Source organism: Lytechinus pictus, chromosome 11, assembly GCF_037042905.1.
Source record: "Lytechinus pictus isolate F3 Inbred chromosome 11, Lp3.0, whole genome shotgun sequence".
NCBI classification, from domain to species: domain Eukaryota; kingdom Metazoa; phylum Echinodermata; class Echinoidea; order Temnopleuroida; family Toxopneustidae; genus Lytechinus; species Lytechinus pictus.
In genome coordinates this window covers 33,604,816-33,626,103 of record NC_087255.1, presented here as the reverse complement: position 1 = coordinate 33,626,103, position 21,288 = coordinate 33,604,816, and the positions used below count along the sequence as shown (strand labels likewise).

The 21,288-nt window shown below is 36.8% G+C and overlaps 1 protein-coding gene and 1 pseudogene across 1 annotated transcript in view; both read right to left on the bottom strand.

The window, feature by feature from the left end:
- LOC129271236 (sushi, von Willebrand factor type A, EGF and pentraxin domain-containing protein 1-like) overlaps nucleotides 1-1,468 on the bottom strand; it is a 46,613-nt gene extending 45,145 nt beyond the window's left edge. Inside the window, exon 1 of the mRNA XM_054908619.2 lies at nucleotides 681-1,468. Within this exon, the coding sequence (XP_054764594.2) occupies nucleotides 681-1,379 (699 nt within the window). The 5' untranslated portion in view covers nucleotides 1,380-1,468. The remainder of the gene's footprint in view (nucleotides 1-680) is intronic.
- A 4,212-nt stretch (nucleotides 1,469-5,680) lies between these two features.
- Nucleotides 5,681-21,288, bottom strand: part of LOC129271235 (uncharacterized) — a 38,042-nt pseudogene continuing 22,434 nt past the window's right edge.

The window sequence follows — 21,288 nt, the reverse complement described above, 5'->3', positions numbered from 1 at the left end:
ATATCAGAAACAATCCATAAGGTATATCAAGAGCTTACGATGTCGTATATTATGTAAGTTGATAAGTTAACATATCATGCATATAGGCCCTATATAATGTGTTAATTGGTCGAGACGTTTCAGTCATCCTCTTTAAAAGTTACTTTCGGGTCATCAGGAAATCACTTTGATGTAATCTTCCTTCCTTGAAAGAAACATTGATCAGCTTATATAGGTCTACAATTTTTACATAAACCATGATGCCCGTGAACATATTTAACATTTTTATTTTACAATAAGTTTATGTTTGTGATTTCCACAAAGGTAAAACTTATTGTTTCAACATTAACAAGACAAAAATCATTTATTGAAGTAAGCTATTCCAGAAATATATGCATTGACCAAGTTAACAGTATCGGAAACGATTCCCATTTTTAATGGATAGTTTTTTCCCCCTATTTCCGTAATACATTATACATCAAACTAAGTTACATCAAACAGTAAGTCAGTGTTAATCTAGGATTTAAGTCATATTACTTTCACACTATAGTTGGCATTTTGTTTGAGGTTAATCTTAGTAAGGATATTATAATATCATTAACCGACAATACACTTGCACAGTGTTTGAGAAATGTCCGTGAATACAGCCCCAACAGCTCTATGACATATGATAAAGATAATGAAAAGTATAAAGTGATTACCTTGGCAAGCTCGAAGGCTCCTTTAGTGTATGTTCCTCCACCAACGTAGGTAATCATAGGAAGATCTTCATTCAATAGAGCACACTTATGATGATGTTTTCCAGGGATGCTGTTATCAAGCTGATTAACATTCAATTCAACTCGATGTTTGGAGGAGAAGGTGATGATAGCTACTCGGGTCGCATCAGGAGCCACTGTGAAGTCCGCCAAAAGTTTCTTCACAAATTTCAGCTCATTGAAGAAATTCTCTATCCCGACACTGGCAGAGCTATCGACAAGAAACACCAACTCAACCTGGCCATTGCTCACCCGCCGAAGTTTTTCCACTTGTTTCTTGAGGAGATATCCGAGGACATCTATTTTAGTAGCAGATGTGGTATCCATGGGAACGTCTGCATTCCTCCATAGCGCTTCGTAAAGCTCATGGTGGGATCGTTCTAGGTCGATATTAAGGTATGAGAGAGATTGAAGGAGAGGGAGAGGGAGCGGATCATCAGCGGGACGGGGCTGGCTGGCTAAGCCATCAGCTTGAGGGTAATCCGCAAAGTCCAACTGTCGGTGTTCATCTGGAAAAGAGACATTTATTCCTGAGTCGAGGAGGAGCTTTAAATCTGGAGCTCGAACTGGAAGTCGCCGTTCATACGACACTTCGAAACACATGAAAAGAAGCAGAATATTGATTAAATAATACATCCCCATTATTACACAGTAAACCGCGTTAAAATTATAAATAAAACAATGATGTCATCTCAAGAAAAATATATCATCCTCCAACTTTCCACCAGAAATAAATAGACGAGTTCATCAATTTACATTCCGTGATCATGCTTGTAGTGTATAGATACAGCTGTCTATTGAAGATAATGATCAAATCAACACATTACACAGCAGCAGCAGTAACATGATGTAGAACAACAAAGAGAGTTCATTGGAAGTGACTCTACAGCGAGCGACAAACTCACAGCCAGACTCCGGAAAGGTTACGTTTATTCTACCAGTACTATTAGCCTGTCATGCAAAGATCTCTTTCCTATACGAGGGTTCGGAGAAGGACACCTGTCGTGTGCTCTTATAACAGGAGTCAATGGGAATTGGAGTTCCAATGAAGAGTCGAGGACGAGGGGGATTTCCAGATGTCAAAAACCATAATTATCAAACCTGTCTTTCATCTAAGCAACGAAAAGAAACTATGAAAAACGCAATAACTCGATACTCTCAAATCAATATATTTTCTCTTTCTCTGTCAGCGTTCACCACAAATAATTATTATTTTCACTCTTTTTCTGATCGGGCTAGCTATCAATCGGTATGAAATAAGATAGTTTATTTGCTTCCTTTATTCCTTGCTTATGTTTAAGTGTTTTCTAATCAAAACCAATGTTCATACGATTCATAAAGTAAACATTACTTTGTCATTGGTTGTGACAACACGCAACTCATTTAGATATGCCATGGGACACCTAAAAATTAAAAGCGTATTCATTATGGGAGAAATAGAAATGTTCATGAACAATCAGAAATGAAATGAGCTCGGCGCTTTCGTGTGTCACCAACGCACATAACTAATTCATGTGCATAAACATTAGTTGGTCGTGTTTTTTTCCCCTCAATTCATCCTGCGTATAAAATATACCCCTGTGAGTTCTCTATATACTTGCCCATCATCAGCAGTAGGGGTGCTATTGGGTATCGCCATGGGGTAACTATGGTATCACTTAACACACGCGCCCAGAACTCTTTATGTCAATAAACTATCATCTCATTTTTTCTTGACTGTCAGTTTGAATGTCGTTTATTCCAGTGTCACGGTGATGGGAGGTCATGTAATTTATACCTGTGGTGAAGCTCTTTGATACCGACTTTCAGCTCTCCTTGTGAGGTATACGTGTCATCCAAACTTTCCTCCCCTTTCCTCGGAGCTTCCTCATAAAAATATCATATTATAATCATTCTACCTGATGGAGCAAGACGATCGAACTACACTTCTAGAATGTTCATGAATAGATTTATCAGTTTGCGTATCATTTATTCATATTGTTTAATCATAGGATTCTAACTTCATGTCTTATCATGTCTGATAAGATTAAAAAATAAGAATAATTTCACTAAAAGTAAAACCAAATAATCTGAATAGTTTATCGAATCCTCTTTGCGTCAGTAGGCCTAACATTTTTTTACACACTTAAAATGTTTTGGTATATATAAAAAAAAACATGATTATGGGCAATTGTAACCCACTTGGGTATTCGAGTTAATTACCCATTTCTACCAGCATCATATTAATGGTAATGAGGGTTGGGAACTTTTTTGGCCCCGTAGTCAAGTAGTTGGTTAACTTTGTTGGCATCTGAAGAATGGATACTTTTGCCTAAATCGTCTTTACTTTTTAGGCGTACTAATTACGGTTTGTGTTTTCTCTTGTAAATACCAAAGTTGGGGATTTTTGTTGGTCAATTCCGTTTATACATATTCATTAAAAAGCATTTTCATTTTTGTAAAATTGTACTCGACCCATTGTCAAATACACCAAGTTTAAAATAAATATTAATATTTCAAGAAAAGAAAAAAGGTAATACACTAATTTTTCACTGATAATTGTTCCAAATAGTTTTGAGAAATTTCTGAAACGAAATGCACCGGACGATATCGTTTTGTTCCTCGAAATTAAAGTCCTCATGACATGAAATACACAAAAATCATTATTTTCTTGATTAAGGCCTTGGGTCGTTCTTGAATAAATCCATGTACTCGAATTCCATAACATTATTATTTCATATCCAATTTTGATCAATCAGGGCTCCCTTGTAAAGCAGGCCATTTGGCTTGAATGGGACAACTCTGCCTTTTAAAGAAAACGTGAAGAAATGATAATAATCTTCATTGCTACACTCTTTTTTTTCTCATTTGTTCAAATCAATCACTTTAGATATAACGCTTCCAATTTGCAAGGCCTTCGCCAATATTATTATTTTCCTAAAATGGTCATTTCGTGTCGACCATTTTCTAAAGCAAAGTCAGCCTTATCTGGCATCCCGGTCGGGCATACAAATATAAAAGCCACAATTGCAGAAATGTGGCTCGCGCCTATGATTGGCGGCACCCAAGTGAGCGATAACCCGTGATATGGTATATAATTGATAACCTATACGCTACTCGCACCAATCATGAAGGCTCGCATCTGTACGACAGGTGTAGCTTCGACTCGCTTCATATAATTGAGTGACAGAAAGGGGTTGCACTACAGGAATGGTTGATTTCAAATATGTCTTTTAGTCTGCTATGTCGAATTCCAAAACATCAATTCCAACTAACGATTACATTGTGATTTATATGGTTATTTACAAATCGCCAAATAGTGGAGCGAGTGCGATCATATTTTTCGGAAAACAAATATTATATCAAACAAAAGCAAAATATTTTTTCTGAGACTATACTCATTGAAATTTGTAAATGCTCATACTACGACTCGTCAAATGTTATGTCAAATATTATGCAACTATCGGGGAAAGACTGAAAATCATCTAGAATAACCCCTTTCCTACATGAAAAAAAGGTGTTTTTCTATCGCCGAAAATATATGCTGAGAATATCTGAAAAGTGTCATCCTTGAATTACGGGATTTGCAATTTGATATTTCATCGCTCTATTTTCCTTAAACTGCACAGTATAAAACAAATCTCGTGATGCAAACGAAATATTGCAAGGAAAACAAAAAGCCGGTAATCTTCTATTTCAACTATAATGGGATTTTATTTTTTTAGTTATCAGAGCAATGAATGTTTTCTAGGACCAAGGAAGGGCAATTTAATACTGTATCCCCATTGAACACACAACAGATCTGTATTGTCTTTTAATTTGTTTATACTTAATATGCATACACTAGGCAAAATAAAAGACAAGGGGAAAGCATCTATGGTGCAACGTTTGTGATTTGCAACATATAACTCCGACCCCCCCCCCAAAAAAAAAAATAATAATAATAAATAAATAAATAAAATAAATAAATAAATAAATATAAAAAAAAATATTCTATCAAATACTTAACTTCATCTTTGTTGAAAAGAAATATGTACTAGCGTGAAAAAGACATTTAAACTCAAGTAGAATTATGCTGCTCCCAGTCAGGGCAATAATATGATTTTACATTGATGATCAGATAGAGAGGCTATTCCAGATGCCACTGCAGTACAAAGTACAATACACATTAATCGAACTGGAATAATAATAAGACACTGTATTTGTGATTATTCATTGAATACTTTTAATATTTCAACTTCTTGAAAGCTCCATGTAGCGCACAAAAATTTAGAAAATATCACATTAAAGAGCACATCAATATCAAACACAGATCTACAGTTGTGTTCAAAAGTTAGCGAACCCCACCACAAAATACACTCCTTCATGCACTGTAGACAACACTACAATCTTTGGCAAGCCCAGAGGAACAAACTTTATTGAATATAATATTTTATCACCTGACCTCACAATTAAATATCTAAAACATGGTACAACTTGAACACTTTAAATATTTTCAGTTTCTGGTGGTGTTGACTAACTTTTGAGCACCACTGTATATCAAAGCATAGACGATAAATTAATCCTATATATAATTGGCATATGCCTAATATATTCATATAACTTCAATGGTAATAATACGGATATACAGGGGAATCTGTCAAAGTCACATCTATTGGAACCTCATAAATATTCACATTGAAGTGGAAATTATCTCCAATATTTTTTTTTCTGAAAAATAGCTTAGACTGGTGATTATTTGAATTATGAAAGGTTAAATTATGTAGACTGTTGTCCTGTTATTAATCATACTACATGAATATAATACTATCATCTCACAACATATTTGTCTAACATAATGTATTGAGAAAATAGTCATGAAGCACTGGCGGATCGGGGGGGGGGGGGGCAGAGCCGGACTGTGCCCCCCTCCCCCCTTTTGAAAGTGAAGACCTTTTTTTTTTTTTTTATTATTTCTTTTGCTTGTCAAATATTTCCTCAGAAAAATGTGCTCCCCCCTTTTGGAAAATCCTGGGTCCACTCCTGTCATTGTACATTGTCATATTTGGAGAGGAGATAACAATATTTATTCATTGCCTAAGTTTCTTGTTCTTAGCAACATGGGATGCATGGTCAGGCAAGCAAGTAAGTGGAATAGGGCAAAATGGTTATGACCTGTGTAAGACCGGGGCCCCGTAACACAAAGTAACTTGGGAAATTACTAGTAACTGGTCTAGAATAAGGCAAAGCGTTTATGATCAGTGTCATCAATACACATAAGGAACAAGATTTTTGTATTAGATCTCTGCCAGTGCGACGCTCATTCAAATAATAAACACTTATTTTCTTCCATTATGCACACACACATAAAAAAATAATTTTTAGTGTTACGTTAATATCTTGAAAGATAGTCATCAGTTTGTATTAACTTGGTCTACTAGCAGATGATCCAATTATATCATTGAATACCATCATGGCTAAACCCACTTAGTCTGCTATCGATCCTGCTGCTACTTGGTCTAACATTCACGTGCGCTACCTCTTATACAGTCTTAATGCCCAAATGGGCTCACTACTTACTTATATTATTTTGAACTTTGTCAAAAAAAAATTTGGTTCTTGAATAGTTCATTTTATCACATAGAATGAGTGGTATTCGACCAAGTGGTTATAAGGTGGAATAGATAAACCTACATTGTAACTGGAAATTAGACAAAGAAGTAAATATGGAAATATGTGGGGGCATCGTGGTCTAGTGGTTGACTCTCGTCTTTCAATCTGAGGGACGTGGGTTCGATTCCCAGCCATGGCGTGTTTTCCTTCAGCAAGAAATGTACCCATGTTGTGCTGCACTCAACCCAGGTGAGGTAAATGGGTACCTGCAGGAATTCCTCAAATCCTGTGAGTGTGAGCACCAAAAACAGTGGACTAGCTTGGCCAGGGCAATATAGGAGTGCCTGGAGACCTAACAAGGTGGATATGTGTGCTATACAAATTGTATTTCATATTTCTTATGGACAAAAAATAATTAGAAAACTTTGTTAGTAAATGAAATCCATCTAGGATGATACAACGTGAGACCAGATGAAAAGTGGACAAAGTTGATGTGGACCAAGTGGCAATTTACCTATGAGTCATCACTTGTCAAGGCTGAGTCACAATATCAAGTGAAACTTCATTGCATTATCAGTAATATCAGAGAAATTTTACTCTTTACCATTATAAGAAAAATAATCTCAAATTGGATGAAAAATTAAATCAATAATTCGCAAATATTACACAAGCTGGCCAAGATAAGTAATTTTGTTTCACAATCAAGGGTGACTTTCCACTTAATCGTTCATTGGCTCTTTTGGAGTGATAAATACATTTTCAGCAATTAGCTGTCAAAAAATTTATTGAATTCAACACATTGAGTGTGAATTCCACACAACTTTATTTAATGATTTGGCTTACAATAGACCGAAATAATCAACAAGTAAATACATCTTCAATGAAGCATGAGAGGACTTACAATGGTAGCATTTTAAAACTAATTTTCTTCCTCATTTACTTAAATAATCATACATTAAGTGTGGATGGTGTAGCATGCAAACCTCTAAAGAGGGCGACATTTACTTTCTATGATTAACTCCATTGACAAGACAGCTAATACCAGTTGAATTGTATGAAACATGAAAATAACAGTAACAGATCGATGAAAGTTTGAGAAAAATTGAATATAATAAGTTATGACCATTTGAGTGTTGAGATCACTAATGGTATGTAGAGCACCCTATTGTCAATGCAACCATGACATGTTATGTCACACATTAACAACATTTGTACATATTTCACTTAACTTGGCTCTTAATTTGTACATATTTCACTTAATTTGGCTCTTTAACATGTTGGCAGATTAGATTTTCTCTTCATGGGAGGATATGTAATAAAGATTTCACACAAAACTCTTCATCATGGATGAAGAGTTTGTACTCTCACTAGGATGAGCAAAACAATATGTTTTGGGGTTAAATTAAAGTGACCATCAAAGGGAAAAGTGAACTTAGACGCCACTTTTGCATTGTGTTGGCTGCCGACTACTTCCCCAAATACAGATTGATTTAATCATGCACTTAAAACAACCAAAAATATTATGTAAGAAGAAAAATATATTTTCATATATATTTTCATATCAAAGATTTCTTTGGTACATTTTCTTTACTATGGAAATTGAATGAGGAAGATGAAACCTCCGTTGAAATGTGGACTGAATTTCTTGGTTAGTCTGAAAAAGACAAATTCCCTTTTTTTATCCTGTCTCCTGATACATAAGGAAAAATAACTCTTCTTGCTAAGTTACCTGAAGCAGGAGAATGTTTCACCAATATTTTTAGTAAGACAAGTTGTAAGACAACTTTCCTCTATTTCGATTGACTGAATAGCACTGTTATGGTAGGTATCGGATCCAACAAGTCCTTTCATAAACACTTCACAGGACCAAATGAAATAGCAGACTAAACCCAAGGAAGATGTTAGGTTGATATGCAGGCCTTGAGAGCAAAGAACTCCTCTTTTCCTGGTGATGTAAGGTTGATATGCGGGCCTTGAGAGCAAAGAACTCCTCTTTTCCTGGACATGTTAGGTTGATATGCAAGCCTTGAGAGCAAAGAACTCCTCTTTTCCTGGACATGTTAGGTTGATATGCGGGCCTTGTGAGCAAAGAACTCCTCTTTTCCTGGTGATGTAAGGTTGACATGCGGGCCTTGAGAGCAAAGAACTCCTCTTTTCCTGGTGATGTTAGGTTGACATGCGGGCCTTGAGAGCAAAGAACTCCTCTTTTCCTGGACATGTTAGGTTGATATGTGGGCCTTGAGAGCAAAGAACTCCTCTTTTCCTGGAGATGTTAGGTTGATATGTGGGCCTTGAGAGCAAAGAACTCCTCTTTTCCTGGACATGTTAGGTTGATATGTGGGCCTTGAGAGCAAAGAATTACTCTTTTCCTGGACATGTTAGGTTGATATGCGGGCCTTGAGAGCAAAGAATTCCTCTTTTCCTGGAGATGTTAGGTTGATATGTGGGCCTTGAGAGCAAAGAACTCCTCTTTTCCTGGACATGTTAGGTTGATATGCGGGCCTTGAGAGCAAAGAATTCCTCTTTTCCTGGAGATATTAGGTTGATATGTGGGCCTTGAGAGCAAAGAACTCCTCTTTTCCTGGTGACGTTACGTTGATATGTGGGCCTTGAGAGCAAAGAACTCCTCTTTTCCTGGTGATGTTAGGTTGATATGCGGGCCTTGAGAGCAAAGAACTCCTCTTTTCCTGGACATGTTAGGTTGATATGCGGGCCTTGAGAGCAAAGAATTCCTCTTTTCCTGGACATGTTAGGTTGATATGCGGGCCTTGAGAGCAAAGAATTCCTCTTTTCCTGGACATGTTAGGTTGATATGCGGGCCTTGAGAGCAAAGAATTCCTCTTTTCCTGGAGATGTTAGGTTGATATGTGGGCCTTGAGAGCAAAGAACTCCTCTTTTCCTGGTGACGTTACGTTGATATGTGGGCCTTGAGAGCAAAGAACTCCTCTTTTCCTGGTGATGTTAGGTTGATATGCGGGCCTTGAGAGCAAAGAACTCCTCTTTTCCTGGACATGTTAGGTTGATATGCGGGCCTTGAGAGCAAAGAATTCCTCTTTTCCTGGACATGTTAGGTTGATATGCGGGCCTTGAGAGCAAAGAATTCCTCTTTTCCTGGACATGTTAGGTTGATATGCGGGCCTTGTGAGCAAAGAACTCCTCTTTTCCTGGACATGTTAGGTTGATATGCGGGCCTTGAGAGCAAAGAATTCCTCTTTTCCTGGACATGTTAGGTTGATATGCAGGCCTTGAGAGCAAAGAATTACTCTTTTCCTGGACATGTTAGGTTGATATGTGGGCCTTGAGAGCAAAGAACTCCTCTTTTCCTGGTGATGTTAGGTTGATATGCGGGCCTTGAGAGCAAAGAACTCCTCTTTTCCTGGTGATGTTAGGTTGATATGTGGGCCTTGAGAGCAAAGAATTCCTCTCTTCCAAGGGAATCCTGGAAACAAGCAAGACATAAGTTTGTTTTATTGATTTTATTATATTCTGCATTTTAACAAAATATGCAAAATGATAACAAAACATGGTAGTTTACATAACATAAACAGTAACAACACTTAACCCTATCTAGCCGGGTGAGGGGGGGGGGGGGGGGTTCAGAGGCCCCCCCCACGATGCGCGCAATATTTTGGCTGCACAAAATTTTTTGATCGCATCACTCGTTGACAGCCCCCTCTCATCGCTTCATGCGATATTTCTGAAACACAAAATAGATTGCACCGCAAAATTTCCTGACTTTTTTCTTTGAAGTCTCGTGCAACTTTTGAGACCAAATTCGTGACATGCGGGTATAGCATCGCGACGCCATGTGACTTATTACGAGACAATGTTATGCTTAAAATGGCTCATTTTTATACGAGACAATGTTCTGCTTAAAATGGCTCATTTTTATACTTTCAGTTAAAAGTCTATGGGAGATGAAATTCATAAAAGGGTGAATATTTTTCGTTCTAATTGGTCTGCTAGATTAATTTAGGGATTTAGTTGTTAAGTGGTCTGTAATAATTTCCAATGAAAAAAACAATGAAAAACAAAGGATGAAAAAAACATAGAAATACATTAGAAATTCTAAAAACAAAAAATACATAAGGAAAAAAATTGGCTTTTGCAATATTTCTTTGTGGAAACCTTTGAATTAGATTACAAAGATGACACCTGAAAAAAATGTGAAGTAAAATTGGGTGTTAAATTGCAAATAATATTTTTCACGAATAAATTTGCACATTTTATTCATAATAAAAAAAAAAAATTATTTTTTAATACTGGCTTCTAGAGTTTATGTGGTAAAGAAATATGCGTGGCAAAATTCGGCACGATCACGCGCATGGCGACTGATATCAGAAGGGGGGCCAACAAAATAGATTGCACCGCAAAATTTCCTGACTTTTTTCTTTGAAGTCTTGTGCAACTTTTGAGACCAAATTCGTGACATGCGGGTATAGCATCGCGACGCCATGTGACTTATTACGAGACAATGTTATGCTTAAAATGGCTCATTTTTATACGAGACAATGTTCTGCTTAAAATGGCTCATTTTTATACTTTCAGTTAAAAGTCTATGGGAGATGAAATTCATAAAAGGGTGAATATTTTTCGTTCTAATTGGTCTGCTAGATTAATTTAGGGATTTAGTTGTTAAGTGGTCTGTAATAATTTCCAATGAAAAAAACAATGAAAAACAAAGGATGAAAAAAACATAGAAATACATTAGAAATTCTAAAAACAAAAAATACATAAGGAAAAAAATTGGCTTTTGCAATATTTCTTTGTGGAAACCTTTGAATTAGATTACAAAGATGACACCTGAAAAAAATGTGAAGTAAAATTGAGTGTTAAATTGCAAATAATATTTTTCACGAATAAATTTGCACATTTTATTCATAATAAAAAAAAAAAATTCTTTTTTAATACTGGCTTCTAGAGTTTATGTGGTAAAGAAATATGCGTGGCAAAATTCGGCACGATCACGCGCATGGCGACTGATATCAGAAGGGGGGCCAACATGCCCCCCCCCCCCAGGTTTCAAATTGCTATGCCCTCCACTGTGGCATCATCTAAAACTACTCTAATGCGTGAAATTGACAGAACAAGAATAACACAATAATAAATACAAGAGAGAAGAGCATTGTTAGAGTAGTAAGAGATGGAGACAAACAATGCCTACCTTGAGAGGTGTTTTCCAGTCATATTGGTTGATGCCTGGTGAGGGACCACTGCTTCCAGTTGATGTCCTGTGGATATATAATACAAAATGTCAACATGTGATCTCCATCATATATGAAAAAACTGTAAAAGAAAATTATTTCAATTATTCATTATCACATTCTTCTATTCAGAAGGAAAGTAAAGGTAAAAGAAAACAGTTGCAGAAAACAATGATCTCTTAAAAAGTATGTAAATTCAAGGTCAATTGTAATCACATAATAGTAGATCTAGATCTGGGCCCTGTAACACAAGGTTAGCCATTAATTGCTAAATAAAATGACCAATCAAGATCATCGTTTCATGCATATTTTGCTCAGAAGACTGACCAGAAAACAATCAGAATTATTTGTTCAAATTAGTAATTAACCACTAACCTTTGTTACTAAGCCCTGGTGTATTTACATAACCTATGTGAAATCATGAATATTGCTGAACTAGATCCATTAACTTTCAAAGTTATGATGGCAATTCAACAAATATTCCCAAAATGGCCAAACTTCATTGAACTTGGTCATGTGACCTGAAACTCACACAGGATGTTCACTGATGCGTGATTACTCTCATGTAAAAGTTTCCTTAACTAGATCCATATACTTTCAAAGTTATGATATTTCAAAAACTTAACCTTGGTTTAGAATTAGTTTTTAGTCCTCCAACATAATCTAAGTTCATTTACCCTAAATGACCTTTGACCTTGGCCATGTGACCTGAAACTCACAAAATATGTTCAGTGACACTTGATTACTCTTATGTCCAAGTTTTATGAACCAGATCCATAAACTTTCAAAATTATGATGAAAATAAAAAAATACCCCCAACATGGCCAAAGTTCATTGACCCTAAATGATCTTTGATCTCAATCATGTGACCTCTAACTCAGGCGGGATGTTTAGTAATACTTGATAACCCTTATGTCCAAATTTCATGAACTAGGTCCATATACTTCTGATGTTATGATGACATTATGATGACATTTCAAGAACTTAACCTTAGGTTAAGATTTAATGTTGACGCTGCCGCCGCAGTAGGAAATGCGGCGCCTATAGTCTCGCTCTGCTGTGCAGGCAAGGCAAAAATTGAAATATTTACTATGGACTCTATGGACATTTCCCATAATGAAATATAAATGGGGTTTTTGCCAGAAAATCTATTTTCCAACTGATAAATCAGGTTTTGCTGCAGCAAATCAGTACACACTACCTTTTTCAAGAAGAACATCGCCCAATCAAGAGGCATCAACAATCAACTGAGAATTTGCAATCAATTGCTATGCATTAGATTGATTCAGAGACCCCAAAAAGATTTGCAACTGATTGTTAAGTACCTTTCACCTCGTCCTCCCAATTGACCCTGAAGCCAATGAAGTCCTTACCTCTTGGAAGCGGGAGTACTTGTTGCAGATATTTCCAGCTCACTCAGCTTTGGCATGGATACATGGATTGTCCTCCCTGCTGATGCATTATGGGATGTCCCTGTAGGCAATCGTCTCTGCGACGGTGGCTCTCTTGATATTGGTGAAACAGGGGGTGAAGCTCCAATCAACACACCTATTGGATATAGTATGTAGTAGCTATGATTAAGGTCACTCAAGAAAGCAAAGGCCTCTACAGGTTTCCCTTATGCTGAATGAAAGCTGTCTACTAAATCCCAAAGTAAAGGTAGAACTTTTTATTATTCAATCATCCCCTACTGATGAAAGATTTCTGTACAAATAAGAGTAATTTAGAGATTTATGCGACCAGTTTCTGCCTATAAAAAGCAACTTGATTGCAATTTTGGAATATCCCTATAAACACAAAATCTTTGTCAATACATGTACATGTTTTGCCAGAATTTCAGTGTTGGTACAATTTGTTATCATTGGTACTTATTTGTTTCCACCAATGATAATACAAAATAGCAATGTAATCATTTTGTATAATGACCTGTGGGAATGAATATATACCAATTTGTAATTAATATCTACTGAGAATCCACTGACCTGTAGGTTTGGTAGGGATCTTATTATCTGTAGCTTCCCGTCCACTGGTGGTAGGTCTTTCCTCTCCACCGTACATATGCTTGAGATGTTCAAGTCTGACCTGAGCTTCAACCCTCTGTCTAGACAGTGATGCTATCTTCTCATTCATATCAACAGATGTATCCTCTCTTCCAGCCGGCTCTACTGAGCCATCAAGGGATGCTTCGTAGACAGTATCCACCGTGATTGGATGAACGTTCCTCAAGGGTTGGTGTTGCTGTTGATCTTGCCCGTTTGGTCCTGGCCTGTCCGGTTGCAGAAGAGATGGGTTGGTGTTGCCATGATGTAGAATGTTCTTGATCATATTGTTTTCACCAGGATTGCCAGGAAGAGAGAGGTATCGCGTAGATGAACTGCCCAAAGATAAGGTCGGAGACACACCTTCCCTGAGACCATCAGGATCAGAGGTATAGTTGTTGAGTGGAGGCTCCCTTGGAGGATATCCTGATGGGTTAACAAAATCATTTCGGTTCACATCACGGCTCGGGTCCCCTGAAAATTTTGATCTCGTGCCTAAGAACACTGCTTGAGGCTGGTAGGTGGATCCCTTTACACCACCACTTAGTGTAGATGTAGGATTGGATATGCCACAATGGGTGAGTCCATGAGAAGCACCTTTAGCAAGTTGAGACTGATAGCCAGGTGGTTTGATGAAATCTCTCCTATCCTTCTGCCTGGGTGGTGACAGGAGCATTGCAGGCTGCATAGGACGGAGATGAAAGTCTGAAGACTCTTGCTGTCTTGAGCTACCGAAGGGACCTAGTCTACTCCCCTGTGATGTCAAATTAGTATCTTTCTGCACACTAGAAGGCATTGATGATATACTAAACCCTGATTTGCTACTTGGTCCATGCATAGATCTCTCGCCATCACCAGATTGCAATAATCCACTACTCTGAATACCAATTGGAACATTGGTCTGAATGCCTCTGAGATTCCCTGAAAAATGAACATCATCTCTCCCTTGCCCAGGTCGAGTTGACATCAATTTCTCCACTGTGTGCTGGCTTAACTGAGGTACTTGATGACCACTAGTGTCCTGGAGTCCAATAGCTTCCTGCCTTGCATTACCTGCAGTAGTAATGGTATTATTCCTGGAGGTGATGAATGAGCTGGCTGCTGTAGACTGTACTTGGGAGGTACTAGATTGATTTCCAGGCTGTCCTGTCACTATTGTCTGTCCTGAACTTGTCCTTGTCGGCAGCGTAGATTCTACAAAGGACACGGCTGGAAAAGAGCCCGAGGCCGAAGCAGAAATTTGCGTAGGTACAGGATGAAGGTCAATTTGTTGATCTGGTTTGATGTCACTTGAACGTAGTGCTGCTGAATTATATGTAGCTGTGGTAGACACTGATTTTGATGGCTGGGTCAGATGAGAATCGAGGGCTTGCTCTTGAAGACCTGCATGGAACGAAAAAGCAAAGTGGTTCAAATTCACAAACAAAATGAAATAATTTCTTTCTGGTAACATCAACAAATAGCATGAAGCATATAAATATCCATTAGGAAAATTTATCAATAAGGTTATTTACTAACTGGTTGTAAAAAAAAGTTTATCTCTGTATTAAACCAAGAAGAATGACAGAGCTTAGAGACCTATGCATTAATCAGGGAGTGAGAATTAAGTTTAGAAGACCTGATCCTTAACCCTTTGCGTGCGACGGGCTTCCACAGAAGCCCAGCGAGTCGTTCACTTAGCTAAGACGGGCTTCTACAGAAGCCGAGATATGTTTGGTTTAATTCAATGTTTTTCAGCTTTTTCGTAATTGTTATGTTCTAAAACCTCTGCCACTATTTCCTTTATAAACCTATTTCGATAACAGATTGAAAAGAATATACAGCTACGTGGGGAAAAATCCCGAAAATAGGAAATCATTTCAACTTTACCCGATTTTTTCGTTAGAGTCTGACGGGGAGGATGAATTTTGTGACGAGCACGTACGCGCGCGCACAAGGCCTGATCACGTGATTTGATCCATATCGTTGTTCTGATAGATCGATTTTTTTCTGCAAGATCGTCACGTAATAAGCTACGCGTTTATTCACCATTTTCGTCTTATTTGTTTAATCAAGAAGATATCACTCTAGATAGAATGATATCTCCTTGGTTTCATCGATCGATTGTATTTTCAGAAAAACAAAAAGCTTGTAATGTCTTAGTACTTTGAGCTGATCTCGGTGCACTTTTGAACTTTTTCCCTCCCCATCATCCCCCTTCTTATTATTTTTGTCTACTATTCTGCAAAAAAAAGAGAAAAGAAAGCAGTTAAGCACACCATTCATCTTCTGCTCTTTTCAAAAGATAAAAAACGTCCATGTAGTTCATGATATCGGCACTACCCGAACAAAAGAATGTCTGGGCGGCCACTCAAACAAATTCCTTCCAAAAAGAGCAGGATACAGATGGTCAACGCCCCGAACAAAAGGAAGATTAGTGTTTATCGGCAGGATGACCCATTGAATGCTTTTTGTACTTAGCAATACAAAAAGCTTTTATGAATACTTTTTTTTCGACCAACATACCGTATCTAAAAAAAAAATTGTCTCATTTACCGACAACACAGGTGCTTATGACATCTGTCAGTGATTCATATTGCATAAAAGCGCTACCCCTGGGTGATGATGTATATAAGGATGAACGAAGATTCATGAAATTATAGAAAAATATGTTCAGATGTCACGGAGAACGAGAGAGAATGAGAGACAGAGATAAAAGGGGGAATAGACAAGTGCGCTTTTGCTGATTCATGATTTATTTATTACTTTGTTTTCGGCTGTGAAATCAAGAAGACAATATAACAAAACGAAGGAGATAATCGAACAAAATGAAAGAACAAATAAAAAAAAACACTTATGATTACGGATGCTATAATTTATTCAAGAAAAATTACTTTCTCTTACGTTCAGTAATTGCTATCATGACTATTTTTGAGGGAATAGTAAGATAAAGAAAGAAACGTAGAAAGTGACAAGAAGAGAGTTGGGAGGTATGATTTCAGACTTACAATTTTAGTCACTTTTATTCGTTTAACACTTTGAAATAATTTCAGGATATTACAAATCGAATACTGGTGCGCAAACTTCAGGAACAAAATTAATTTATTATTATAATAGCTGCATGGAAAATCGAATTAAATGAGACTGAGACATATAATTTATGAAAAAATCTAAAAAAGAAAATTACTTTTAGTGAAAGATTGAGGCCTCTGTCTTTCCATAACCCTAAGCCCCAAGTTCACAAAAAATAGTTTAGTTGTGCATTTTTATACGATGATGATGATCATCATCATCATATTGTCTTTCGCGAAAGATATCTACCCATGTTATCAATATAGAAAATGGAAGATGGTATAGAATTTATTGTGAAATGACAGTTACAATAGTAATTTTGAAAGGTTTTTCGAGACATTATTTGAGAAACTGGGGGAAAAACCCCCAAAATTTTTGACATGATGACCACGATGCAATAAAACGAGAGGCCCACAAATCCAACCATCTCCGATACAAGTTGGCAAAAACGAGGCATTCTCTTGGAACCGTTTCCGATGAAGAGAGAGGGGGGGAGACGTTAGATGTAATGTAAAACGACAGGTACTGAGAAGAAAAAATCAGAAAGGATTGAGGGGGATGGGGCGGGTATATACCTCGTACTCTAAATCGGGAAGAAGGAAGACGATACAGATATAATTTAAATGAGAAGAACTCAGAGAAAAAAAAGGTGTAGAAGGGAGGGGATATAGAAAGACGATAGATATAAGGGAATGAAAGCGGTAGATAATACATTCGGTTACAGGTTAGAAACCAGAGAAAGGGAAAACGAGGAAATCCCTAATTGGTACCGTTTTATAAATACATTATACATGTACATTTTATATTGACAAATGCGCAACAATTTAAACAAATTACCATCCGCCAGTCAAATAGGATTTCTGTAGCTTTCAAGTGTTATTGAAAATTTGTAAACAAATTTTATATAAAACGGGCCCCTGGTATATCTTTGCTCTTTGAAATTGCCACAGAAAAACAAATCGAAGACTGGTATGCAATCATCAGGAACAAAATTATTTTTTTATTACAAACTATAATTCATGAAAAGAAGAAACCAAAAGGCGATTTTTAGTGAAACATTGAGGCCACCGTCTTAAAGCCCAGAAGCCAAAAATCACAAAATAGTTTCGGACTTTCGTTGCGCAGCATCATCATCGTACTTGCAAGGGAATATTCACCCTTTTTTATTCATTCTGGAAAATAAAGGTATTTGGTATGCTGTGATTTCACCCTAAACGGATTATCGCCGTAATTATACACTTTGCAAATGATCTGTATACAAGAGGGTAAAGAGACCATTCATGAGTAGCGTGACAATAGGCAATGAAAAAAAGCACCAGAGCAGACAACAAAGCGGTATCGATCGAACCCGACTTGTCCGCGCGTGCTGATTGCCCTTACGCATTTTTGTACACAGTGCCTATTGACTTGGGAAAAAGCGAAGATTTAACAAAATAACACGACTTTTTCCTCGTAAATTTCTTAACTATTCTGTTGATTTGAGAAGCGAGACCTTTAGTTCTAGAAAGAAATATGTCTGATCTTTCATCTTTACATTCACTAAAAATCCTGAAAATACTTCAGTTTGGCGCAATTAGCAATAGATTAGGAAAAACACCGCCACAGATCCAAATACCAGCAATGTACAAAAATGGCTCCGCCGCAGGGAGAGGTATCCGGTTTCGCGGGCCCGCACGCAAAGGGTTAATACATACCTTCCTTCTGGTTTGCAGTCTCAGGAGGCTCAACCTTCTCTTCTAAAAACTCTCCGTTAGCAAGCAAATGCTGAAAAGAGAAATTAAAAAATGACAGAGGTAATATATTATACTCCATGATATCCCAGAAAAAAAGTGCACCTTTACCTGTTATAGATTTCCCTCTCTCTCACTGTCCCTTTTATTTCTGTGGTCCAAATTATAGAATGACCCTCAAGACCATGATGCCATTATGTATTAAGTATCGAAATGATGACATCACATGTTTTATACCATACAAATAATACATTAACTTCAAAGGGGAAAATTACGTATTCATGAGGTCATATCTTAAGGCCCCACGGACCAAATTCCCACAAATTTGGCTTGTGGAGGTATTTCACCATGTTCAACCGAAATATGGTATCAAAAACAGCAAAATTACAACAACAACAAAAATTGATGATATCACACTTTAGCACTCTATAAGACGAGTCGACGTGCCAATGGTTTGTTTAATTGTTAGAATTTCTGTCAACACAGATTATGGCCAGAGATAAGCATTTTTGACAAGCTCACTTTAAAACAATTTGCAAACTTTCAGGCTAATGGAGCTGCTGCAACAAAAAATTCAATATAGGTTCTAATATAAAATCTACATGAAAACGCAAGTTGGTAGTTGATTTGTGTTTTCACAAATCCCAATTAGGCTTGATTTGGGGACATATACTTGATTATCAATTGAGCGTAAGTTTCTTGCAACACCTCATTATCCTCTCAGATAAAAATCGAGTTAAATGTGTCATCAAAAGTGTAATCAAATATGTAATCAAATGTGCAATCAAATGTGTAATGAATTAAAATGCATAATGAAATGTGTAATCAAAGGTGTGATCAAATTAGCAATGAAATGTGTAATGAAATGTTTAACAAAATATGTAATCAAAGGAGTAATCAAATGTGTAATCATATGTGTAATCAAATTTGTAATCAAATGAGTAATCAAATGTGTAATTAATTGCATAATCAAATGTGTAATTAAATGTGTAATCAAATGTGTAATCAAATATATAATCAAATATGTAATCAAATGTGTAATCCACTATGAAATAAAATGTGTAATTGAATGCGCAATCAAATGTGATGTGTAATCCTGTCAGTGAGGTGTCTTCTACAGAAGAAATCCCCCTTGTATGACAGTTTACCTCTACAATCTGCAGTCTCTGTTCCATCTGATTGATTTGTTTTCTTGCTTCTGCTTGGATCTTCATATTTAGTTCTTGTGATTGCATCATGTCCTGTACAATGAAAGAATGAATGAACAAATCAAATTCAGGTAACTTTGCCCAAGTAAAATATTTTGGGACCACTTGATCACGCCGATATTCACGTATGAAAGAAAGTGCCTTCCATGGAAAGCTATTGATAACTAACAAGAAAAAATTCAAGCTGCCCAAGATGTTGTCTTCACCCCTGCTCTACAACTCTACTCACCAACTGAAGCCAGCCTTCTCTCATCTCCCCGACCACTCATGCCTCTCATCTTCTCTTCTTTACAACCCTTTTAACAAGTGCACTCATCTCTGACTGCACTCGATCATCTACCAAATATAATTTCACCTAAATAGAAAAAGTAAAAATGTGTAGTTGTTCAAATGAGAGTGAACTTACAACAGTCATGGCATCAATGAGTTTTCTCTGTTGAGCAGTCTCCTGTTCCAATCTTTGTTTTGCTGCCCTCTCTTGTTCAAGATTGGCTTGACTCTAGAAAGGATTAAAGATACATGATGGGTAATCTGGTAGGATCAATTTCTTGAATACAGCGAGCATTGAGAGCAGCAAATTGAGGTAAAACTAGGGTAATACTCTCAAGTGGTTATGCACTTTCAAGTGACTTTGAGCCAAAGTGAAATGTTCATCACTCAAAAAGGATTTGAGCCCCATGGCATGGAAAGTGTTAAAAGCATAACAGTTATGTACCAGGTATGTAATTTATGTTTAAGTATGTATAAAAAACAAAATATGTACCAAATTTGGGAATGAGAAATTTACAAAATAAACATAGCATTTCAACAAGTGGAAAATCTTTTTTGAAACAACAAAATGTTGTCCCACATGCACTTAAAGTGTGTTAAGACTTTCAATGTAGTTGTTTTTCAGCCAGGATTTCATGACAGAAATGTATAAATATTAACATGATATTGGTTTCAAAATTCTCATAAAATCATAATTTGCTGCAACTACTAGAAATAAGTTTTTGAAACATCATACCTGAGTAAGATGCTTCAAAATCTTTGTGAGAGTCTGGACTAAGAAAGCAGTATAGCCACTCAGCTGTGGAAAACCCGAGGTGAAGGTATGACTGATGTCAGATTCCCCTCTAACCTGGTCAAAGGCACTGCAAGCCGTCATTAGCTCATTTAGATACTGTATAGAAGACAATGTAAGAGATAAGATTTCTCCTACAAAATCAGTGGCTTGCCCAAGAAAATAATGAAACCTTTCATTCAAAGTATGAAATAAATACGCTTGCACATGAACTGTTTCAAAGTGGAGTTTGTATCCATAATATATGTTTTTATGGCATGTTTAACCCTAAGAAGACTGGGGGGGCTGAATCAGCCCCCCCCCCCCCTCAACACTTTTCGTGATAAATCCGCTGTGCGAGATTCTTTGACCGCGTCGCTCACTGACTTTTTACATTCAAGTCTTGCGCAAATTTTGAGACCAAAATTGCGACCTCCAGGTACGCGGTTCCGAAATTACGCAACATTTTGTAAAAGCATGCAGATCCTAAATTGCTCAAAAACGTGAATTTGTGTACAAATCCAATGCAAATAGTGTTTTAAGCCAAAATTCATTAATGTATCATTATTTTTCCTTTTACCAATCAAAATCAATTAATTCCATCTTATTTATGGTTTAAATAAAGTCCCCAACAATTTCCATTGAAAAAACAATAAAAAACCAGAAAGTCAAAAAACAAAGAAATACATAAAAAATTTAGAAAACA